Genomic DNA, 26,474 nt, shown 5'->3' on the forward strand with positions numbered 1-26,474 from the left:
ACCTCACCTACCAAACATCATAGCTTAGTCTAGCCTACCTTATACACGCTCAGAATATTTACATTAGCCTAGAGCTGGGCAAAATCATCAAACGCAAAGCCTATTTTATAACTAAGTGTGGAATATTTCATAATTTATTGAATATTGTGCTGAAAGTGAAAAACGGAATGGTTGGTGGGTACAGAATGGTTGTAAGCATATTGGTTGTTTACCCTGACTGGGACCTGTGGCTCACTGCTGCTGCCCAGCATCACAGGAGAGTAACATACCAAATATCACTAGCCCAGGAAAATATTAAAGTTCAAAATTTGAAGAACAGTTTCTAATGAGTGCATACTGCGTTCACACCACTGTAAAGTCAAAAAATCTTTAAGTCGAACCATTGTCAATCAGGGACTGTCCATATAATCCAAACATAATTGTACTGGACAGCTCTTTCACCCTGCCCAGCATCTGTCTCTTCACCTTAATTTTCCTTTGGGAAACTACCTTCTTTCACTCTAGGCTATCTTAGTAGGGCTGTTAAAATCCCTGAAGCCATGGGGTAGGCACATGATCCAAGCTAAGGTAAAGAGATTGGCAGGAATTTGATTCATGAGCCCAATGACACAAGAATTTCATCCTAAAAAATGGTATAGTATTTTTATGAGTGAAATAATACATTTCTGCAACACAGTACTGACCAAAAACACTTTAATAAATTGGCTTTGGTCTTCATCCTTTCAAACTTAGGCTAAGTAAAAAATAAACATTACATACACATAGATTAGTTTTTCCAACTTTAGTATATACAAATGACAATTTAAAGATAAAATACTTAGTTCTAGAAGAAAGAGAGAAATCATATCAGCCTGAAAATACTCTGGCCAATTCCTAGTCAGTCACACAAAACTACCTTCTAAGGAAACCTGACCAGTGAGACAGTTAAGTTTGTGCTTTTAGCTATAAAGAATTAAACTTAAAATACACTCACTCTTTCATCTTCTAATGAAAGATAACTTAGTCTCAGAAACAGCATAAGCATTGTTATAGTAAGTCTAGCTCCTAAATGAAAATTTGGGCTGAGTTACAGTTTACTTACTAGCCTAGCTAAGAAACCTTTGAAAATCAGCCATGGATCAAAGTATTTACATAAGTTCAAGATGTTATCTTATCTTAGAATGAAAGGTAACACAGGTCCTTAACTTCCTTTAAAAAGAACACTGAAAATTAAACCTTTGTCACAGTCAAAACTTTCAGAAACGTTTCTTAAATATCAAATTTCTCTTCACAGATGCTATGTCCATTTTCTTCATAATCTTCTCTTGTTACCACCATATCTTCAAAATCATCATTCTCTGATATCAATTTTCCACCTTCCCAGGCATAAGTAATAGGGCTAAAAATAAAGGTAAAATAAGTGAACCCAGATGATTTTACAGAACTGAAATGCCAGAAACATTAATTAGTAACTAAAATGTGGCAATCTCTACCCAACCTGATTTAACAGAAAATCATTTAAAGTGTGAAAATAAGCATAAACTTCATAGAAGTAAAGCAAACTCGGAAAGGAAAGTTGGTCACCACTACAAGTAAGTGTTCTTTTTATTTTCCCTGTGCCCTGAATTTATGGGCCTTCTACCTTAATAAAAAACAAGAATACAAGCAAAATACAAAAAATGCATAAAAAGAAAAACACTGTAATAACTGAGTCTAACTTTTGTACATGGCAAAGACATGTCATCAAATCAATTCACCCAGCAACCAATGAAATAGATATTATAACTCCCACTTTATAGATTTGGAAAATGAGATTCAGAGAGGTTAAGACAAACTAGGATTCAACTTGGAACTGTTTTCACACAGTCTGTGCTTTTGCTCCTATACTTTGTTGCCTCTAATAAATGAGACATTTAAAAACCACAGTGCATGATAAACTTGCTACATGGTAGGACATGGACAATAAGTAAAATTAGATCACATCAAACTTTTAGTTTAATTTTATGTACAACCAAGGTAATTGGTTGTAATTCTGTGTAATTGGTTGAATTTGTGTAATTCTACTTCTACTCTTCCTCTCCCCCAATTCAGTTTTAAATATGAAAAATGATAAAGAAAAAAAGTGTTTTCCTTATTATATTTATTACATTTCCTAACCTTAAAAAAAACTAAATATAGGGCTTCCCTGGTGGCGCAGTGGTTGAGAGTCCGCCTGCCGATGCAGGGGACACGGGTTCGTGCCCCGGTCTGGGAAGATCCCACATGCCGCGGAGCAGCTGGGCCCGTGAGCCATGGCTGTTGAGCCTGTGCGTCCGGAACCTGTGCTCCGCAACGGGAGAGGCCAGAACAGTGAGAGGCCCATGTAACGCAAAAAAAAAAAAAAAAAAAAAAAAAAAAAAAAAAAAACTAAATATATATCTATCTATGAAATCAGATGTGCAATAAAGATTTGATGAATAAAAGAATAAAAACTATTTCTATAGATCCCTTGGCCTATAATGTATGCATGACTTACACTTAAAATGCAGGATAAAAATCCAATATGCTTCATATTCTAAAGAGTGTATGAACATTAATGCTGATAAAAATCATTCCAATATCTAATGATAATTTATTCTTTTATCTGATAGCTATAAAATTAAGTGATCAGATGAGGGCCTTCTATTAACTGCTATTGATTTTGAAAAATTCTTCTTTAGCTTTGAAACAAAACTCTAAAATTAAAAATCAGGTACGTGGGGTCTTGTTTGCAACTCTGCCGCTTAAAACAGTGGAGCAGCGATGGGGGATTATCTAGACATAAATTTGGTGAGAACTTCTGCCTCCAGATAAAGAGAACTGAATTTTAGTCTGGTTACTGCTATTAACTTATCATAAGACCTTTGCTAACTCATGAGCCCTTCTTTATTTACAAATAAGTACACAGAAGAGGATGATCTATAAGCCTTTCTTACAACTCTAAAATTATACCTTAATTATCTGCTTTTTCTCATAAAACAGGATAGGGGGTACATATAAAATAGTTTTGAATTAAAAAAAAGACTACTTAAATGTAAAAGTTTAAGTATTTAAAATTATTTTAAAACATTCCAAAACAACTTACCAATTGACATTATTTATCTTGGCTAAATTCTCATATTTCTATTCTTCATAGACACTCTCAAGAAATGGCATATCTCAGATAAATCAAATACATAAAGTTTTTAAAATTTATTTTATTTTTTATTTCTTTTTGGCTGTGTTGGGTCATCATTGCTGCGTGCGGGCTTTCTCTAGTTGTGGCGAGCGGGGGCTACTCTTCATTGCTGTGCACGGGCTTCTCATTGTGGTGGCTTCTCCTGTTGCAGAGCACAGGCTCCAGGCGCTTAGGCTTCACTAGTTGTGGCATGCGGGCTCAGTAGTTGCAGTCCACGGGCTCTAGAGCCCAGGCTCAGTAGTTGTGACGCACGGGTTTAGTTGCTCCGTGGCATGTGGGCTCTTCCTGGACCAGGGCTCGACCCATGTCCCTTGCACTGGCAGGTGGATTGTTAACCACAGCACCACCACGTAAGTCCCAAATAGAATAGATAATAACCTAACTGCTTTGCCTGTAAAAAATCTCCAAGAAATGAGGACTGATTCACTATAGGGAAGTGATCTTACATTAACTGAGCACCCATTATGTACCAACCATAATGGATGCTACTTCACATGCTTCATCCCCTTTCATCCACTGAAAGTAAAGTTTATCATTTTTTTATTTTTATTCTTTAATTTTTATTTTTTTATACAGCAGGTTCTTATTAGTCATCAATTTTATACACATCAGTGTATACATGTCAATCCCAATTGTCCAATTCATCACACCACCATCCTCACCCTACCACGGCTTCCCCCCTTGGTGACCATACGTTTCTTCGCTGTCTCAACTTCTGCCCTGCAAACCGGTTCATCTGTACCATTTTTCTAGGTTCCACATACATGCGTTAATATGATATTTGTTTTTCTCTTTCTGACTTACTTCACTCTGTATGACAGTCTCTAGATTCATCCACGTCTCAACAAATGATCCAATTTCATTCCTTTTTATGGCGGAGTAATATTCCACTGTATGTATGTACCACATCTTCTTTATCCATTTGTCTGTCAGTGGGCATTTAGGTTGCTTCCATGACCTGGCTATTGTAAATAGTGCTGCAATGAACATTGGGGGGCATGTGTCTTTTTGAATTATGGTTATCTCTGGGTATATGCCCAGTAGTGGGAGTGCTGGATCATATGGTAATTCTATTTATAGTTTTTTAAGGAACCTCCATACTGTTCTCCATAGTGGCTGTATCAATTTACATTCCCACCAACAGTGAAAGAGGGTTCCCTTTTCTCCACACCCATTCCAGCATTTGTTGTTTGTAGATTTTCTGATGATGCCCATTCTAACTGGTGTGAGGTGACACCTCATTGTAGTTTTGATTTGCATTTCTCTAATAATTGGTGATGTTGAGCAGCTTTTCATGTGTTTCTTGGCCATCTGTATGTCTTCTTTGGAGAAATATCTACTTAGGTCTTCTGCCCATTTTTGAACTGTGTTGTTTGTTATTTTAATATTCAGCTGCATGAGCTGTTTATTATTTTGGAGATTAATCCTTTGTCGGTTGCTTCATTTGCAAATATTTTCTCCCATTATGAGGGTTGTCTTTTTTTCTTGTTTATGGTTTCCTTTGCTGTGCAAAAGCTTTGAGGTTTCATTAGGTCCCATTTGTTTATTTTTCTTTTTATTTCCATTACTCTAGGAGGTGGATCAAAAAAGATCTTGCTGTGTTTTATGTCATAGGGTGTTCTTCCTATGTTTTCCTCTAAGACTTTTACAGTATCCAGTCTTACATTTAGGTCTCTAATCCATTTTGAGTTTATTTTTGTGCATGGTGTTAGGGAGTGTTCTAATATCATTCTTTTACATGTAGCTGTCCAGTCTTCCCAGCACCACTTATTGAAGAGACTGTCTTTTCTCCATTGTATATCCTTGCCTCCTTTGTCATATATTAGTTGACCATAGGTGCGTGGGTTTACCTCTGGGATTTCTATCTTGTTCCATTGATCTATATTTCTGTTTTTGTGCCAGTACCATATTGTCTTGATTACCGTAGCTTTGCAGTACAGTCTGCAGTCAGGGAGTCTGATTCCTCCAGCTCCATTTTTTTCCCCTCAAGACTGCTTTGGCTATTTGGGGTCTTTTGTATCTCCATACAAATTTTAAGATTTTTTGTTATAGTTCTGTAAAAAATGCCATTGGTAATTTGATAGGGATTGTATTGAATCTGTAGATTGCTTTGGGTAGTACAGTCTTTTTCACAATATTGATTCTTCCAATCCAAGAACATGGTATATCTCTCCATCTATTGGTATCATCTTTAATTTCTTCCATCAGTATCTTATAGTTTTCTGCATACAGGCCTTTTTTCTCCCTAGGTAGGTTTATTCCTAGGTATTTTATTCTTTTTGTTGCAGTGGTAAATGGGAATGTTTCCTTAATTTCTCTTTCAGATTTTCCATCATTAGTGTATAGGAATGCAAGAGGTTTCTGTGCATTAATTTTGTATCCTGAAACTTTACTAAATTAATTGATTAGCTCTAGTAGTTTCCTGGTGGCATCTTTAGGATTCTCTATGTATGGTATCATGTCATATGCAAACAGTGACAGTTTTACTTCTTCTTTTCCAATTTGGATTCCTTTTATTTCTTTTTCTTCTCTGATTGCCGTGGCTAGGACTTCCAAAACTATGTTGAATAATAGTGGTGAGAGTGGACATCCTTGTCTTGTTCCTGATCTTAGAGGAAATGCTTTCAGTTTTTCACCATTGAGAATGATGTTTGCTGTGGGTTTGTCGTATATGACATTTATTATGTTGAGGTAGGGTCCCTCTATGCCCACTTTCTGGAGAGTTTTTACCATAAATGGGTGTTGAATTTTGTCAAAAGCTTTTTCTGCATCTGTTGAGAGGATCATATGGTTTTCCTTCTTCAATTTGTTAATATGGTGTATCACATTGATTGATTTGTGTGTATTGAAGAATCCTTGCATCCCTGGATAAATCACACTTGATCATGCTGTATGATCCTTTTAATGTGTTGTTGGATTCTGTTTGCTAGTATTTTGTTGAGGATTTTTGCATCTATGTTCATCAGTGATATTGGTCTGTAATATTTTTTGTAGTATCTTTGTCTGGTTTTGGTATCAGGGTGATGGTGGCCTCATAGAATGAGTTTGGGAGTGTTCCTTCCTCTGCAATGTTTTGGAAGAGTTTGAGAAGGATGTGTGTTAGTTCTTCTCTAAATGTTTGATAGAATTCACCTGTGAAGCCATCTGGTACTGGACATCTGTTTGTTGAAAGATTTTTAATCACAGTTTCAATTTCATTGCTTGTGATTGGTCTGTTTATATTTTCTATTTCTTCCTGGCTCAGTCTTGGAAGGTTATACCTTTCTAAGAATTTGTCCATTTCTTCCAGGTTGTCCATTTTATTGACATAGGGTTGCTTATAGTAGTCTCTTAGGATGCTTTTTATTTTTGCGGTGTCTGTTTTAACTTCTTTTCATTTCTAATTTGAGTCCTCTCCCTCTTTTTCTTGATGAGTCTGGCCAATGGTTTATCAATTTTGTTTATCTCCTCAAAGAACCAGCTTTTAGTTTTATTGATCTTTGCTATTGTTTTCTTTCTATTTCATTTATATTTCTGCTCTCATCTTTATGATTTCCTTCCTTCTGCTAACTTTGGGTTTTGTTTGTTCTTCTTTCTCTAGTTCCTGTAGGTGTAAGGTTAGATTGTTTGAGATTTTTCTTGTTTTTTGTTTTTTTTTAATAAATTTATTTATTTATTTTTGGGTTTGTTGGGTCTTCGTTTCTGTGTGAGGGCTTTCTAGTTGCAGCGAGCAGGGGCCACTCTTCATCGCGGTGCGCGGGCTTCTCACTGTCGCGGCCTCTCTTGTTGCGGAGCAAGGCTCCAGACACGCAGGCTCAGTATTTGTGGCTCACAGGCCTAGTTGCTCCTCGGCATGTGGGATCTTCCCAGACCAGGGCTCAAACCCATGTCCTCTGCTCTGGCAAGCAGATTCTCAACCACTGCGCCACCAGGGAAGCCCTTTTCTTGTTTCTTGAGGTAGGCTTGTATAGCTATAAACTTCTCTCGTAGAACTGCTTTTACTGCATCCCACATGTTTTGGATTGTTGTGTTTTCATTGTCATCTGTCTCTAGGTATTTTTTGATTTCCTCTTTGATTTCTCCAGTGATCTCTTGGTCATTTAGTAAAGTATTGTTTACCCTCCATGTGTTTGTGGTTTTTACATTTTTTCCCCTGTAATTCATTTCTAATCTCATGACATTGTGGTCAGAAGAGATGGTTGATATGATTTCAATTTTCTTAAATTTACTGAGGCTTGATTTGTGACCCAAGATGTGATCTATCCTGGACAATGTTCCATGCGCACTTGAGAAGAAACTGTAATCTGCTGTTTTTGCATGGAATGTCCCATAAATATCAATTAAATCTATCTGGTCTATTGTGTCATTTAAAGCTTCTGATTCCTTATTTATTTTCATTCTGTATGATCTGTCCATTGGTGTAAGTGAGGTGTTAAAGTCCCCCACTATTATTGTGTTACTGTCGATTTCCTCTTTATAGCTGTTAGTGGTTGCCTTATGTGAGGTGCTCCTATGTGGGGGGCATATGTATTTATAATTGTTATATATCCTTCCTGGATTGATACCTTGATTATTATGTAGTGTCCTTCCTTGTCTCTTGTAACATTCTTTTTTTTTTTTTTAATAAATTTATTTATTTATTTATTTTTGGGTGTGTTGGGTCTTCGTTTCTGTGTGAGGGCTTTCCCTAGTTGCGGTGAGTGGGGGCCACTCTTCATCGCGGTGCGCGGGCCTCTCACCGCCGTGGCCTCTCCCGTTGTGGAGCACAGGCTCCAGACGCGCAGGCTCAGCAGTTGTGACCCACGGACCCACCTGCTCCGCGGCATGTGGGATCCTCCCAGACCAGGGCTCGAACCCTTGTCCCCTGCACCGGCAGGCAGACTCTCAACCACGGCGCCACCAGGGAAGCCCTAACATTCTTTATTTTAGAGTCTATTTTATCTGATCTGAGTATTGCTAATCCAGCTTTCTTTTGATTTCCATTTGCATGGAATATCTTTTTCCATCCCATCACTTTAAGTCTGTATGTGTCCCTAGGTCTGAAGTGGGTCTCTTGTAGAGAGCATATAGATGGGTCTTGATTTTGTATCCATTCAGCAAGCCTATGTCTTTTGGTTGGAGCATTTAATCCATTCATGTGGAAGGTAATTATCAATATGTATATTCCTATGACCATTTTCTTAATTGTTTTGGGTTTGATTTTGTAGGTTCTTTTCTTCTCTTGTGTTTCCCACTTAGAGAAGTTCCTTTAGCATTTGTTGTAGAGCTGGTTTGGTGGTGCTGAATTCTCTTAGCTTTGCTTGACTGTAAAGCTTTTGATTTCTCCATCAAATCTGAATGAGATCCTTGCCGGGTAGAGTAATCTTGGTTGTAGCTTCTTCCCTTTCATCACTTTATGTATATCATGCCACTCCCTTCAGGCTTGGAGAGTTTCTGCTGAGAAATCAGCTGTTAACCTTATGGGAGTTCCATTGTATGTTGTCATTTTTCCCTTGCTGCTTTCAGTAATTTTTCTTTGCCTTTAATTTTTCCAATTTGTTTACTATGTGTTTCCGTGTTTCTCCCTGGGTTTATCCTGCCTGGGACTTTCTGCACTTCCTGGAGTTGGGTGGCTATTTCCTTTCCCATGTTAGGGAATTTTTTGACTATAATTTCTTCAAATATTTTCTCTGGTCCTTTCTCTCTCTCTTCTCCTTCTGGGACCCCTATAATGCGAATGTTGTGGTGTTTAATGTTGTCCCGGAGGTCTCTTAGGCTGTCTTCATTTCATTTCATTCTTTTTTCTTTTTCTGTTCCACAGCAGTGAATTCCACCATTCTGTCTTCCAGGTCACTTATCCATTCTTCTGCCTCAGTTATTCTGCTATTGATTCATTCTAGTGTAGTTTTCATTTCAGTTATTGTATTGTTCATCTCTGTTTGTTCTTTAATTCTTCTAGGTCTTTGTTAAACATTTCTTGCATTTTTCTTGATCTTTGCCTCCATTCTTTTTCTGAGGTCCTGGATCGTCTTCACTCTCATTATTCTGAATTCGTTTTCTGGAAGGTTGCCTATCTCCACTTCACTTAGTTGTTTTTCTGTGGCTTTATCTTGTTCCTTCATCTGGTACATAGCCCTCTGCCTTTTCATCTTGTCTGTCTTTCTGTGAATGTGGGTTTTGTTCCACAGGCTGCAGGATTGTAGTTCTTCTTGCTTCTGCCGTCTGCCCTCTGGTGGATGAGGCTATCTAAGAGGCTTGTGCAAGTTTCCTAATGGGAGGTACCAGTGGTGGGTACAGCTGACTCTTGCTCTGGTGGGCAGAGCTCAGTAAAACTTTAAACCCCTTGTCTGCTGATGGGTGGGGCTGGGTTCCCTCCCTGTTGATTTTTTGGACTGAGGCAACCCAACACTGGAGCCTACCTGGGCTCTTTTGTGGGGCTAATGGCAGACTCTGGGAGGGCTCACGCCAAGGAGTACTTCCCAGAACTTCTGCTGCCAGTGTCCTTGTCCCCACAGTGAGCCACAGCCACCCCCCACCTCTGCAGGTGACCCTCCAACACTAGAAGGTAGGTCTGGTTCAGTCTCCCCTGGGGTTACTGCTCCTTCCCCTGGGTCCTGATGCGCACACTACTTTGTGTGTGCCCTCCAAGAGTGGAGTCTCTGTTTCCCCCAGTCCTGTCAAAGTCCTGCAATCAAATCCCACTAACCTTCAAAGTCTGACTCTCTAGGAATTCCTCCTCCCGTTGTCAGACCCCCAGGTTAGGAAGCCTGACGTGGGGCTCAGAACCTTCACTCCAGTGGGTGAACTTCTGTGGTATAGGTGTTCTGCAGTCTGTGAGTCACCCACCCAGCAGTTATGGATTTGATTTTACTGTGATTGCAGCCCTCCTACCATCTCATTTTGGCTTCTCCTTTGTCTTTGGATGTGGGGTATCTTTTTTGGTGAGTTCCAGTGTCTTCCTGTCGACGACTGTAAAGCAGCTATATCATTTCATTTTTTGTGAAAAGAAAAATGAGCATCCCAAAGGTGAAATAAACCTGGCAACCCAGTAGAACCAGGCTTTAAACTCAAGTCTGCCTACAGACCTCTTTAACTGCAAACTAACTTCCGTGATTTGTTTCTATATAAGCCAACACTTACTTTTCAGGCAGCACAACAGAAACATCGTAATCTGTTGGAGTGAGACATCGAACTTCCGAGTAAACCCGATCCCTAAATCCCGGGAAAAGGGAATTTCCTCCTGTCAAAACAATGTTCTTAAAAAAATGCGGCTGCATTTCTTTTAAAAGAGAAAAATAGGAGAAAGAAAAAAGGCATTAGAAAATCTGTTTACTTATCTTTCTGGAGAAATGGGCATGAGAGATTAGGTAAAAGCAATTAGGGATGAAAGTTACTGGTTGGGAAACCGTATACTTTTTTATAACCATATAACTTATAAGATTTTGTAAGGAGGTTAACATTTATACAAATATACATATTAAACAGAAATATGACCTCATAGATCTTTAAAAGAAAGGCTAAGGTGAAGGGGTTGAACTACTAGCAACTTATTACATATACATGTAAGCTATATATAAATGAGTAAAATTCTAGTAGCAGACATTTGAAAATTAAAATTGTTCTCCTCTAAAATGGAGGAGGTCTTTATGTAGGCTGAGACTGTTAGCTAGTATAACGATGAAAAGGAGGTCCTTCATGACATTTTTAACTTGAAAATCCAAGTTTCCATGTTATCTGAGACACACATACATATTGTGCAACACTTACAATTGACAGTGAAAAATAATCTATAATAATATTTAAAGAAAGGATCTTATGGTCTATACTCATTAAAGTTACATGGTAGCAAGTATTAAGTGACACATGGTTAGTCAATCTTAAAGGGCTACTAAGCACCACTGGGAAATTTATCAGGAATTGATAGGTACTGGCAATCCCACCTAATGCTTCTGGTCACAAAACAGGGACAGAGTACTGCTACGTTAATATTGAGTCTTACAACACAACATTAATACAGTGTAGTACAAAATGTTGTATATCTCATGACTGCAACTTTAGATAAAATGAGAAATCAATATGAAATATTAATATGAAATTAGTTGTGAAATAACTATATTACAGTGATGGCATTATCTGACTTTTTTTCTTTTTTAATGGGAGGAAAGGACACTGCATAGGCAAGATTTTCTCCACTGCCTACACTGTTCCTTATGAACTAGGAAGACATTTTTAAGCTATAAAGGTACTCCAAAACTTTAGAACATTATTTAGTTAAATCATGCTTCAGGAGAACCCAGAAATCACTGTGAAGCACTATACTTCAATCTCATTAAAACTAACTTCCTGTATATTAATCGAAATGTAACAGAAGGAATAAACCAGTCTCATCAACAGTTAAAACCCATTAAATTGTTAAATTATAAATTTCTACTCTGTGCAAATTTGGCTTAAATTAAAACTTTTTAAATGGATATAGCAATTTAATACTTATAAAGAGATGAATTTCTTCATATTTAAGCAGACCATAATTACTCTTCCTCTATCAAATTTATAATCTAGGACCAATAAAGAATTATTCAAGTAAAATAAAGTACAATAAAGAATTATTCAAGTTAGATCTGGAAATCTCTGCAAATAAAGTAGCCATTTGCTCAAATTATTTAGAAGAAACAGATGATTTCTCTAGGGTTCACAGAGCTTATGATTTTTAAAAAATATCATTACTCCTCATTATTTATGCACCTTCAGGTAAGTTCTGAATTGAATAGACAATAGCTTCTGGAATTCCCATTTCTTGAATTCCTATATCAGAAGGATTAAAGAGTATTTCTGGAACAGCAAATCTCTCATTGGCCAGACGAAGAATTTGTTCCCCAGATTTATACTTTCCACTTAACACCATTTCTTCTCTTGGCTTAAAGAAAAATAAGATGAAATGTTTAAGTTATGTTATCTAGCTCACATCACTAATAACATTTAGTAATATGTAATACCAATATATTAACCATGTTCTTAGAAGTTTCAGGATTCTCAAAAGTTAGAAAAATGTGATCTTCTCTGCTGTTGCGTAACCACACAAATAAATAACTATTGACTCTTAATATAGCTATTCCCCCAAAGATGATCTGGCTTTATTCCACACATTTTAAAATAGAAAGAAAGAAAAGGAGAATAGAGGAGAAGGAACTTCATAATCTACCTCTAAGAACAGAGTGATTCCAGTTTCTAAAGAACAAAGAACATACTCTAAATAAAAAACACTGTACCTTATGTTTCCACCACTATCTACTTTCACTCCCCTGGCCTTGCCTTAGATGTTTATTGGGCACTATGGTTTTATTCTATTAGGATTTCCCCTTTCCCTTGTGCAAAAAGCCTACATCATTAAATTTCTTTATTATTTATTCAATCTCTATTCAAAAACCAGTTTCCAAAATGATTTAACCAAATACATGGACTTTATCACTGAAATTCTTTTGCTATTTATTTTCTGTTAACCCACCCACTCTGTGAGCTGTGCTCCTGAAGGGGCCAGAAAAAAATAATCTCCTTCTACAGCATTCTACATCATTAAAATAATTGTCCCTGTCAATTGTACTAAGACTCATCAGCTCTTCTAGATTGTTAAAGACATTAACTTCATTTGACTCGTATATGCAATTTTCCACCTGTAACAGAGTATATCCCAATCCTCTATATAAATACAAAAATACTTTAAATATATGAAAAGAAATATTAATAATTTATTGTTAAAGAGTAAAGTATATAAAAACTATTCCTTAATATAATTAGTCATCTACTTCTCTGTTCAGGTTTCAGCTTCCTCAGAGAGGCTTCTTCTGACTCCCAAATAAAAGGTCCCTCTAGTATTCTTACTATCACTCTGTATTATCCCTTCATCATCTACACTGTTCGCCATCACATATCCACTACCCAGTATAGCATGCGAGTCAACAATGTGTGTTTGTTTTAGGCATTTTACATACATTATCATACTGAATTCTCATATAACCCGGTAAGGTAGATATATTTTCCTTTTACAAATGATGCAATTGCGCTAGGCAAGGTTATGTGACTTGCTCAAGATCATTCAACTAATAACTCAAGAACACGCAATACATTCCTCCTACTACATTGCCTCTCTTAACCTGGATATGAATGATTCTGATTTCTATCATTTGGAAATTCCATGCTTGAAACTTTCTTTTAAAAAAAATTTTTTTGGCCACGTCATATAGCATGTGGGATCTTAGTTCCCAGACCAGTTGATCAAACCTGCACCCCCTGCACTGGAAACATGGATTCTTAACCACTGGACTACCAGGGAAGTCCCTTGAAACATTATTTTTAAATAAAAATATCCCAAATTATGCAAAATTCACAGTACCCTAGGAAGAACAAGGAAAACTACACATCACTTTCAACCTGATTAAACTATGGTTGCACTAGCAAAGAGAAGAATATTATTTCTTCACAGATAAAGTATTTCAGGCAGAATGGAAATTACTTCCTATAAATTTACAAATTCATTTAAAAATGATATTGGCTTGAGTGTACAGGATATAACTCATATTGTCAACACTCAAAATAACTTGAGACAGATACAGACTTGGAGAATTTAATTTGACAAAACATTAGAGGTTATCTAGTCCACAGCCTTGATCATGTGACTGACCCAGGTCAAATATCTAACCGGGAGAAAAGCCAGAACTAGATATCCTTGCTGAATGTTAGCTCTAAAGCCATTAATCATTAATATATAATCTGGAACTACAAGTATTTTCTGTTTCTAAAAGTACAATTTCAAAAAGATTTTTGTTTTAGACATAGACAAATGAAGGAATTTATAAAGGCTGCTGGGAGTTGCTATTTTAGTCAATGCAAGTCGTAATTACTGTACAGCCCTCATAAATTTCATTCCGGTACCATGAAAGAAATGTTTAAACTACAATGGCTCTGCAGAAAGGGGTAACAGTTAACTATGAGGGCAATTTTCTCAATTTAGGTCAGTAAAGCATTCATTACACTTTCGTAAGCATCCTCTTTCTGTTAAAAAATAAAACAGGAATTTCTATCAGTTGTAATCAGTAACAATATTACAGACCTTATTATTATTGTTACTATCATCAGTACTAGAAAATCAAGGTTGTAAGTTTTTCCTAAGTATTTTAAAATATTCTTGAATAAACTATCAAGGTCCAAGTTTAACAATATCCTAAGTATAAAGGCTCTCAAACAAGTATAATTCTCTTTCATCTTATGCAGTATTGTTTTTCTAGTTTCATAAGTATCTAATAGCCCTCATCAAAGATTTTGATTGTCAGGCAATGATGAAAACAAGTTAATCAAGTATTAAATTTAAAAAATATATTTTAGGAGTAATCCTAACATATACAAAATATAACCATTTCTAAACCTTAAAAATTATTAAGATGTACACAATTTAACATGTATTGTGGTAAAAATTTTAACATTAATTGACAAAGTAAAGATTAAGCCATTATCTCTGAAATAAATATTTGATGTAACATTCCATCATCTGGTAAAAGTTCAGTCCAACTGACTATATCCACTCAACTGATGTTAAAGTGTACAAGTAACAAGGAGTCTATACTCAGTTAGTGAAGTGCAGTCATAACAAGATTCTGATCACAAGGCCAAAGGCCAAGAAAAGAGCTGTAAACAATACAACGTGGCTTCTGCCTTTTTGCTCCAAAGCTGATGAGTAAAACAATAATCAACTGGGGGAACAACCACGACTCTACTAGCTCACTATGTAAGGTGTAGGACTGAGAAATCAAGGCTTATGATTTGGGAAGGAAGCTGGCAGAGTTCAACAGATAACGTCCAATAAACTGGTAAGTTCTCATTTGCAGGGCAGGAGAGAACTACATTTTAAAAAAGAGAAAGATTTCCAAACATAGTTGATAGTCCAATCATCTGGAAGAGATTTTTTTCTTTTTTAGAGATTAAGTTTTCAAACTTAGGCACTAAGCATTTTCAGGGACAGGAACTGAGAACATGGATACCAACTGTTCTTCAAGTGACCCAGGTGATTTTTAGTCAGGTTTGGAGGAACTGGGAATTACTGAGACTTTACTCAGGGTCCATCCCTGTAGAAATACGGATTACTTTACCACCATGGGTCCAGAGTGCTATAAATTCTCCACAAGGTGTTTTGTATCACTGGACTGTTTTAATCAGGTATAATAAATGAGGATGATCAAATGTGCCTAATGAGAAAGTGGCTTGGTATCTATATGTTTGGGGCAGTTTTCCTTGTCTTGTAAAGAAAAAAATATACCTTCCATATCCTAAGTGGGACATGGGCTTCCAGTGTCTCTCCCCAGTTCATGCCAGACAACATGATCCCATAATCTGTCACAATTCCCACTTCTGAAAGCCAGCCTCGGTCCTTCCACAAGGATATGTTTCTAAGGACATTACAGGATGATTTTGATTTTATAAGGACCTGGGTAGCCTTCTCCGAATTCTGATGTGTATTTCACCTCAAAAATCTGGCCATCAAATTTTTTTAATTTCAGGCATAAAAATAAGTATAAATAATTATATAAAACCCATATATCCGGACTTCCCTGGTGGCGCAGTGGTTAAGAATCTGCCTGCCAATGCAGGGGACACGGGTTCGAGCCCTGCTCCAGGAAGATCCCACATGCCGCAGAGCAACTAAGCCCATGCACCACAACTACTGAGCCTGTGCTCTACAGCACACAAGCCACAACTACTGAGCCCATATGCCACAACTACTGAAGCCCATGTGCCTAGAGCCCGTGCTCCGCGAGCCCGTGCTCCGCAACAAGACAAGCCACTGCAATGAGAAGCCCATGCGCCACAACAAAGAGTAGCACCCGCTCACTGCAACTAGAGAAAGCCTGCGCACACCAACGAAGATGAAACGCAGCCAAAAAGTAAATAATTAAAAAGAAAAAACCCCATATATCCACCAACCATTTTAATGTAACTTCACAGATGTAACACTCCCCTTTTAAATTTGGTGTTATCATTCACATACATAGTTTTTATACTTTTACTTCATATTTATAAATTCCTAAACATAATAATTATTCTGAATAGCCTGAAATGGTTTATGTCCTTCTAAAACTTGCTTTTAGACATCATCATGTTTTAGACAGAAACACATTTCTGAGATTTATCCATGATGATCACATAGCTCTACTTCATTTTCACTGCTTATTTTATAATATGAATATATCAAAATTTATCTATTCTTCTACCATTAGTGGCTACCTAGGCTCTTCCCAATTTCTCACTCTTTTAATGTACACTACAATGAACATTACCATACATGTCCCCTTGAGAAAATATCTCCTTGTGCTTAAGTTTCTGACCAAAGATTTTTAACTTCCTACCATTCCTCACCAAGCCAGTAACTAGAAGGGCAAACTTCACATTTATCCAACCACAGAACTGATAATTTACCTGAGCTGCTCCAAGATAGGGAGAAATTACTTTGTTTTCACATCCAAGATAAACTCTTCTCAACACTTTGAAAGTGCACTGGATTTTGCTGTTTTCAACTACAATCTGATAGCAGAGCCTTGGGTCAGCTGTGTCAGTAATATTCACAACAAATAACCTACTTCTTTTTTTTTTTTTTTTTTTTTGCAGTACGCGGGCCTCTCACTGCTGTGGCCTCTCCCGTTGCGGAGCACAGGCTCCGGACGCGCAGGCTCAGCGGCCACGGCCCACGGGCCCAGCTGCTCCGCGGCACATGGGATCCTCCTGGACCGGGGCACGAACCCGTATCCCCCGCATCGGCAGGCGGACTCTCAACCACTGCGCCACCAGGGAGGCCCCAAATAACCTACTTCTAACTGGACTTAAACTAATTCTTAAGGAAACACAAAAGGGTAAACCATAATATAGGTAATGATACTGTTAATCTCTAGATTTGTCCCATGTGCTATCATGGCAGATAGTTCTTTTTCTAAATAACTTTAGTAGAGATATTAACTAATCATTCATACACTGGTCCCTAGAGAAATGGCCACCAGGCAGGAAGGCAGTCATCAACAACTCTGTGAGATTCCACCCATCCCAGCTGGATGCTGTTCAAAACTGACTGAGGTGGTCACTTGAAGAAATATCATTGAGTATTTTTTAAATTACATCACAGACTTAGAAAACAAACTTATGGTTACCAAAGGAGAAAGGTTGGAGGAGGGATAAATTAGGAGGTTGGGATTAACACACACTGTTATATATAAAATAGATAATCAACAAAAACCTACTGTACAGCACAGGGAACTCTACTTAATACTCTGTAATAACCTATATGGGAAAGGATCTGAAAGAGAATAGATATATGTATAACTGAATCACTTTGGTGTACACCTGAAATTAACACAACACTGTAAATCAACTATACGCCAATATAAAATAAAGTTTTAAAAATTACCTTACAAAAGCCCTTTTTAATTGTACTAAAGTCAGGCAAAACATAGTCTACCATTACTGTATTTTCTTCTCCTTTCAACCTGGAAAACAAAACATAGACTTAGAAATATTTTAACTATGTGTAACATTACCCAAGAATCAACTTTCCAATTCTTAGGTTACCATTATACATACTTGGCAATATCCATGTCTCTATAAAAATCCTGAGACACATAGCATACATCTTCTTTCACTTGATTAATCACATGTGTTTCATCCATAACATGTAACTGCCTAAACAGAAAAAAAAATGGTAACATGAAATGAAAAAAATTTAGACCAACCCCCAGTCACTCCCATCAGGAAACTTGCACAAGCCTCCTAGATAGCCTCATCGACCAGAGGGCAGACAGCAGAAGCAAGAAGAACTACAATCCTGCAGCCTGTGGAACAAAACCCACATTCACAGAAAGACAGACAAGATGAAAAGGCAGAGGACTATGTACCAGATGAAGGAACAAGATAAAACCCCAGAAAAACAACTGAATGAAGTGGAGATAGGAAAGCTTCCAGAAAACGAATTCAGAATAATGAGAGTGAAGATGATCCAGGACCTCGGAAAAAGAATGGAGGCAAAGATCGAGAAAATGCAAGAAATGTTTAACAAAGACCTAGAAGAATTAAAGAACAAACAAACAGAGATGAACAATACAATAACTGAAATGAAAACTACACTAGAAGGAATCAATAGAATAACTGAGGCAGAAGAACGGATAAGTGACCTGGAAGACAGAATGGTGGAATTCACTGCTGTGGAACAGAATAAAGAAAAAAGAATGAAAAGAAATGAAGACAGCCTAAGAGACCTCTGGGACAACATTAAACACAACAACATTCGCATTATAGGGGTCCCAGAAGGAGAAGAGAGAGAGAAAGGACCAGAGAAAATACTTGAAGAGATTATAGTTGAAAACTTCCCTAACATGGGAAAGGAAATAGCCACCCAAGTCCAGGAAGTGCAGACAGTCCCATACAGGATGAACCCAAAGAGAAACACGCCGAGACACATAGTAATCAAACTGGCAAAAATTAAAGACAATGAAAAATTACTGAAAGCAGCAAGGGAAAAATGACAACATAAAGGGAACTCCCATAAGGTTAAGAGCTGATTTCTCAGCAGAAACTTTACAAGCCAGAAGGGAGGGGCATGATATATTTAAAGTGAGGAAAGGGAAGAACCTACAGGCAAGATTACTCTACCCGGCAAGGATCTCATTCAGATTTGATGGAGAAATCAAAAGCTTTACAGACAAACAACAGGTAAGAGAATTCAGCACCATCACACCAGCTCTACCAAAATGCTAAAGGAACTTCTCTAAGTGGGAAACATAAGAGAAGAAAAGGACCAAAAAAAACCAAACCCATAACAATTAAGAAAATGGTAATAGGAACATAAATATCGATAATTACCTTAAAGGTGAATGGATTAAATGCTCCAACCAAAAGACACAGGCTCACTGAATGGATACAAAAACAAGACCCATATATATGCTGCCACAAGAGGCCCACTTCAGACCTAGGGACACATACAGACTGAAAGTGAAGCGATGGAAAAAGATATTCCATGCAAATGGAAATCAAAAGAAAGCTGGATTAGCAATACTCAGATCAGATAAAATAGACTCTAAAATAAAGAATGTTACAAGAGACAAGGAAGGACACTACATAATGATCAAGGGATCAATCCAAGAAGAAGATATAACAATTATAAATATATATGCACCCAACATAGTAGCACCTCAATACATAAGGCAACTGCTAACAGCTATAAAAGAGGAAATCGACAGTAACACAGTAATATTGGGGGACTTTAACACCTCACTTTCACCAATGGACAGATCACCCAAAATGAAAATAAATGAGGAAACAGGGGCTTCCCTGGTGGCGCAGTGGTTGAGAGTCTGCCTGCCGATGAAAGGGACGCGGGTTCGTGCCCAGGTCCGGGAAGATCGCACATGCCGTGGAGCGGCTGGGCCCATGAGCCATGGCCGCTGAGCCTGTGTGTCCGGAGCCTGTGCTCCGCGACGGGAGAGGCCACAACAGTGAGAGGCCCGCATAACACAATAAATAAATAAATAAATAAAATAAAAATGAGGAAACAGAAGCTTTAAATGACACAAAAGACCAGATAGATTTAGTTGATATTTATAGGACATTCCATTCCAAAACAGCAGATTACACTTTCTTCTCAAGTGCGCACAGTACATTCTCCAGGATAGATCACATCTTGTGTCACAAATCAAGCCTCAGTAAATTTAAGAAAATTGAAATCATATCAAGCATCTTTTCTGACCACAACGCTATGAGATTAGAAATGAATTACAGGGAAAAAACCGTAAAAGACACAAACACATGGAGGGTAAACAATACATTACTAAATGTCCAAGAGATCACTGAAGAAATCAAAGAGGAAATGAAAAAATACCTAGGGACAAATGACAATGAAAACACGATGATCCAAAACCTGTGGGATGCAGCAAAAGCAGTTCTAGGAGAGAAGTTTGTAGCTATACAAGCCTACCTCAAGAAACAGGAAAAATCTCAAATAAACAATCTAAACTTACACCTATAGGAACTAGAGAAAGAAGAACAAACAAAACCCAAAGTTAGCAGGAGGAAGGAAAGCATAAAGATCAGAGCAGAAATAAATGAAATAGAAACAAAGAAAATAATAGCAAAGATCAATAAAACTAAAAGCTAGTTCTTTGAGAAGATAAACAAAATTGATAAACCATAAGCCAGACTCATCAAGAAAAAGAGGGAGAGGGCTCAAATCAATAAAATTAGAAATGAAAAAGGAGAAGTTACAACAGACACCGCAGAAATACAAAGCATCCTAAGAGACTACTATAAGCAACCCTATGCCAATAAAATGGACAACCTGGAAGAAATGGACAAATTCTTAGAAAGGTATAACCTTCCAAGACTGAACCAGGAAGAAATAGAAAATATGAGCACACTAATCACAAGCAATGAAACTGAAACTGTGATTAAAAATCTTCCAACAAACAGATGTCCAGGACCAGATGGCTTCACAGGTGAATTCTATCAAACATTTAGAGAAGAGCTAAGACCCACTCTTCTCAAACTCTTCCAAAACATTGCAGAGGAAGGAACACTCCCAAACTCATTCTGAGGCTACCATCACCCTGATACCTAAACCAGACAAAGATACTACAAAAACGAAAATTACAGACCAATATCACTGATGAATATAGATGCAAAAATCCTCAACAAAATACTAGCAAACAGAATCCAACAACACATTAAAAGGATCATACAGCATGATCAAGTGTGATTTATCCAGGGATGCAAGGATTCTTCAATATATACAAATCAATCAATGTGATACACCATATTAACAAATTGAAGAAGAAAAAACATATGATCATCTCAATAGATGCAGAAAAAGCTTCTGACAAAATTCAACACCCATTTATGGTAAAAACTCTCCAGAAAGTGGGCATAGAGGGACCCTACCTCAACATAACAAATGCCATATACGACAAGCCCACAGCAAACATCATTCTCAATGGTGAAAAACTGAAAGCATTTCCTCTAAGATCAGGAACAAGACAAGGATGTCCACTCTCACCACTATTATTCAACATAGTTTTGGAAGTCCTAGCCACGGCAATCAGAGAAGAAAAAGAAATAAAAGGAATCCAAATTGGAAAAGAAGAAGTAAAACTGTCACTGTTTGCAGATGACATGATACCATACATAGAGAATCCTAAAGATGCCACCAGGAAACTACTAGAGCTAATCAATTAATTTGGTAAAGTTTCAGGATACAAAATTAATGCACAGAAACCTCTTGCATTCCTATACACTAATGATGAAAAATCTGAAAGAGAAATTAAGGAAACCCTCCCATTTACCACTGCAACAAAAAATAAAATACCTAGGAAAAAACCTACCTAGGGAGACAAAAGATCTGTATGCAGAAAACTATAAGATACTGATGAAAGAAATTAAAGATGATACCAACAGATGGAGAGATATACCATGTTCTTGGATTGGAAGAATCAATATTGTGAAAAAGACTGTACTACCCAAAGCAATCTACAGATTCAATGGAATCCCTATCAAATTACCAATGGCATTTTTTATGGAACTAAAACAAAAAATCTTAAAATTTGTATGGAGACACAAAAGATCCCAAATAGCCAAAGCAGTCTTGAAGGAAAAAAACGGAGCTGGAGGAATCAGACTCCCTGACTTCAGACTTTCCTACAAAGCTACAGTAATCAAAACAATATGGTACTGGCACAAAAACAGAAACACAGATCGATGGAACAAGATAGAAAGCCCAGAGATAAACCCACGCACCTATGGTCAACTAATATATGACAAAGGAGGCAAGGATATACAATAGAGAAAAGACAGTCTCTTCAATAAGTGGTGCTGGGAAAACTGGACAGCTGCATGTAAAAGAATGAAATTAGAACACTCCCTAACACCATACACAATAATAAACTCAATATGGATTAGAGACCTAAATGTAAGACTGGACATTGTAAAACTCTTAGAGGAAAACATAGGAAGAACACTCTATGACATAAATCACAGCAAGATCTTTTTTGATCCACCTCCTAGAGTAATGGAAATAAAAAGAAAAATAAACATATGGGACCTAATGAAACTTCAAAGCTTTTGCACAGCAAAGGAAACCATAAACAAGATGAAAAGACAACCCTCAGGGCTTCCCTGGTGGCGCAGTGGTTCAGAGTCCGCCTGCCAATGCAGGGGACACGGGTTCATGCCCCGGTCTGGGAAGATCCCACATACCGCGGAGCGGCTAGGCCCGTGAGCCATGGCCGCTGAGCCTGTGCGTCTGGAGCCTGTGCTCCGCAATGGGAGAGGCCACAACAGTGAGAGGCCCGCGTACCGCATAAAAAAAAAAAAAAAAAAGAAAAGACAACCCTCAGAATGGGAGAAAATATTTGCAAACGAGGCAACTGACAAAGGATTAATCTCCAAAATATATAAACAGCTCATGCAGCTCAATATTAAAAAAACAAAGAACCCAGTTCAAAAATGGGTAGAAGACCTAAATAGACATTTCTCCAAAGAAGACATGCAGATGGCCAAGAAACACATGAAAAGCTGCTCAACATCACTAATTATTAGAGAAATGCAAATCAAACTGCAATGAGGTATCACTTCACACCAGTAATAATGGGCATCATCAGAAAATCTACAAACAATAAATGCTGTTGAGGGTGTGGAGAAAAGGGTACCCTCTTGCACTGTTGGTGGGAATGTAAATTGATACAGCCACTATGGAGAACAGTATGGAGGTTCCTTAAAAAGCTAAAAATAGAACTACCATACCACCCAGCAATCCCACTACTGGCCATATACCCAGCGAAAACCATAATTCAAAAAGACACATACACCCCAATGTTCAATGCAGCACTATTTACAATAGCCAGGTCATGGAAGCAACCTAAATGCCCATTGACAGACAAATGGATAAAGGAGATGTGGTACATATATACAATGGAATATTACTCAGCCATAAAAAGGAATGAAATTGGGTCATTTGTAAAGATATGGAGAGATCTAGAGACTGTCATACAGAGTGAAGTAAGTCAGAAAGAGAAGAACAAATATCGTATATTAACGCATATATGTGGAACCTAGAAAAATGGTACAGATGAACCGGTTTGCAGGGCAGAAGTTGAGACAGAGATGTAGAGAACAAACGTATGGACACCAAGGGGGGAAAGCCGTGGGGATGGTGGGGGTGTGATGAATTGGGCGATTGGGAATGACATGTATAAACGATGTGTATAAAATTGATGACTAATTAAAAAAAAGCAAATTTAAACATAACTTACAATTATCATTTAAAATATTCTTCTGGAATTAAATTTTCAGATAGCTGATTTTTTTAAATATTAAATTTTTGAATGTGTAAAATATTTTTAACTTTATGGAATACCCATTCCATTATTTTATTTAATCTCCCCATTATCCCTCTGAGGGCAAACAGTTGAGTTTGCAGAAGGAAATTGAAAATAGAGGTTTTTAGTGGCAAGGATTATCCAATTAAAGGGAAACATTTTCTTCCAACTATTCTTAATAGAATCTTGCTAAAGTGCCTTAACTATGTGCACTTTCTTTTCCTATTAGAGAAGTACTGTTAGTCAGCAGCACATGGTAAATGGCAAAAAGTAGATGCTTAAATATTTGATGAGTGAATTAGAGACAACACAGGCTTAATGTAGAAAATAAAGATGTTTTTAAAAACAAAAATCTGAGGTTATTTCCTTTGAATATTTTTCTCTGCACATAGATTTTCACTTTTTATGTTTTAGCCCAAACATTATCTCATGAACATTCTTATGCTATTACATATTCTTTAAAAATATGATTTAGGGCTTCCCTGGTGGCGCAGTGGCTGAGAATCTGCCTGCCAATGCAAGGGACATGGGTTCGAGCCCTGGTCTGGGAAGATCCCACATGCCGTGGAGCAACTAGGCCCGTGAGCCACAACTACTGAGCCTGCGCGTCTGGAGCCTGTGCTCCGCAACAAGAGAGGCCGCGACAGTGAGAGGCCCGCGCACCGTGATGAAGAGTGGCCCCCGCTCGCCGCAACTAGAGAAAGCCCTCACACAGAAACGAAGACCCAACACAGCCAAGAATAAAAATAAATAATTAATTAATTAAGACCACATATTAAAAAATAAATAAATAATAAAATATTTAAAAAAAATAAAAATAAAAATAAAAATATGATTTAATGCCTTATCATATTTCTTTCTAAATTTAATTTTATTTACTTTTGTATAGAGCAGGTTCTTATTGCCCTACCATATTTCAACCAGAGGAATCTATTAATGTGTATTTATCCATGTTCCAAATATTGAAAGTTTAGATCAGGAGGAAAAATACTCATGTATTTATAAACATGGACTTTGGAGTCTGAGGCTTAATCACAACTTAGTAGACAAATTACTTTATCTCTTTGGGACTCAATCTCTTCAACTCTAAATAGGTAATAAGTTCACCAACTTAATACAGCTGCAAGAAGTAAATAATTCTAATCATACATGTAAAGTGTTTAGCACAGTCCCTTTAGTCGAAATACAGGCATCTTAATCAATATCTCTGATTATCCCATTATTTATTCATACTCTAGGACACATAATATGAAATATTTAGTCTCTTGGTATATTGCAAAATTGTTTACCAGAAAAGTTATTTCAAATTATACTCTGACCAGCAGCAAATAAGAGTGTCCACATCACAAATCTGCAACACCTTTTGAAAAAATTCTATTAATTTGGATTGTAAGAGTAGTATTTTAATTAGCATTTTCTCTACTAGAATGTGCCATAAGAGGAATTCTTTTGTTTTGCATCACAAGCTCCTAAATAAATGCTCAATAAATATCTGAATAAATATCTGAATCTGTGATTACTACAGATGTTTAACACTTTTTATGTCTGAGAATTATCCATTTTATAATCTTTGACAACATGTAATTCTCCAATGATTATCTATTTGTGACACTGACCATCTGTATTCTGAAAATTATCTAACCATTTTATACTGGGGTAGTGTTTTTCTTATGGATTGATAAGAGCTCTTAATATATTAAAGAAAACAACCCTGTGTCATATTTCTTTCAGGTTTATTTCTCAGGATTGTTTACTTTAGTTTTGCTTACAAAGGCTTTTGATGTACATAAGGTTTAAAATTTTTACATAGTTAAAAAACAAAAGCTGGCAAAATCTATCCTGTTCTTAAGTCAGTTGTTTTCAGACTAAACAGAGACAAAAGGGGGGCTAAGGTGCTGGTAATATTCTGCTTGAACTGTGTTCTGGTTACATGAGTGTATTCACTTTTTGAAAATTCACTGAGTTGTACACTCACGGTCTTAAACTTCTTTTTATATATGTTTTACTTCAATAAAAAGTTTATTTTAAAAAGAAGTGGGCTTCCCTGGTGGCACAGTGGTTGAGAGTCCTCCTGCCGATGCAGGGGACACGGGTCCGTGCCCCAGTCCGGAAGATCCCACATGCCGTGGAGCGGCTGGGCCCATGAGCCATGGCTGCTGAGCCTGTGCATCTGGAGTCTGTGCTCCGCAATGGGAGAGGCCACAACGGTGAGAGGCCCGCGTACCAAGAAAAAAAAAAAAAAGAAGAAGAAGTTGTAAGAAAATACACCCTTTGTTACTTTTTCCACTGTTTTTTTAAAACTAAATTTATTTATTTATTTATTTATTTATTTGTGGCTGCGTTGGGTCTTTGTTGCTGAGTGTGGGCTTTCTGTAGTTGCGGCAAGCGGGGGCTACTCTTCATTGCAGTGCGTGGGCTTCTCATTGCAGTGGTTTCTCTTGTTGCACAGCATGGGCTCTAGGAATGCGGGGTTCAATAGTTGTGGCACGTGAGCTCAGTAGTTGTGGCTTGCGGGCTCTAGAGCACAGGCTCAGTAGTTGTGGTGCACGGGCTTAGTTGCTCTGCGGCATGTGGGATCTTCCCAGACCACGGCTCGAACCTGTGTCCCCTGACTTGGCAGGCAGATTCTTAACCACTGCACCACCAGGGAAGCCCTCTTCCACTGTTTTTATGCTTAGCAACTCAGTTAAATATTTCTTGTGGTTTTATTTTTATATTTAAGTCTTACAACCATGTGAATTTCAGTGCATGAGGCAAAGTAAAATCTTAATTTTTCTCCAAACAGGCAACTTTACCTGTATCCTTTCTTGAACAGTTACTCCCCTCCTCATTGGTTTCTGATGCTTTAATATGTAATTACTTTTTTTTACATATAATGTTTGATTTAGGATTAACAATTCAGTGTCACTGATCTGTCAGTTAATTCTTCTTTTTTAAAAAAATATTTATTT

At 37.3% G+C, this 26,474-nt stretch overlaps 1 protein-coding gene across 7 annotated transcripts in view; it reads right to left on the reverse strand.

Moving 5' to 3' along the window:
- Positions 1–688: 688 nt before the first annotated feature.
- The window catches only part of ACTR6 (actin related protein 6), a 33,877-nt gene continuing 8,091 nt past the window's right edge, over positions 689–26,474 (reverse strand). For 5 of the 7 annotated variants that reach the window (XM_081249760.1, XM_081249758.1, XM_081249764.1 and 2 more), the window contains 5 exons: positions 17,747–17,845; positions 17,574–17,652; positions 11,876–12,047; positions 10,274–10,412; positions 689–1,378 (listed from right to left, as the gene is read on the reverse strand). In XM_081249760.1, coding sequence (XP_081105886.1) covers positions 1,249–1,378; positions 10,274–10,412; positions 11,876–12,047; positions 17,574–17,652; positions 17,747–17,845 — 619 coding nt within the window. In that variant the 3' untranslated portion in view covers positions 689–1,248. The remainder of the gene's footprint in view (positions 1,379–10,273; positions 10,413–11,875; positions 12,048–17,573; positions 17,653–17,746; positions 17,846–26,474) is intronic. The other 2 variants (XM_081249761.1, XM_081249759.1) reach the window with 2 other exon arrangements.

This window comes from Mesoplodon bidens (genome assembly GCF_964165515.1).
Source record: "Mesoplodon bidens genome assembly, chromosome: 11".
NCBI lineage: Eukaryota > Metazoa > Chordata > Mammalia > Artiodactyla > Ziphiidae > Mesoplodon > Mesoplodon bidens.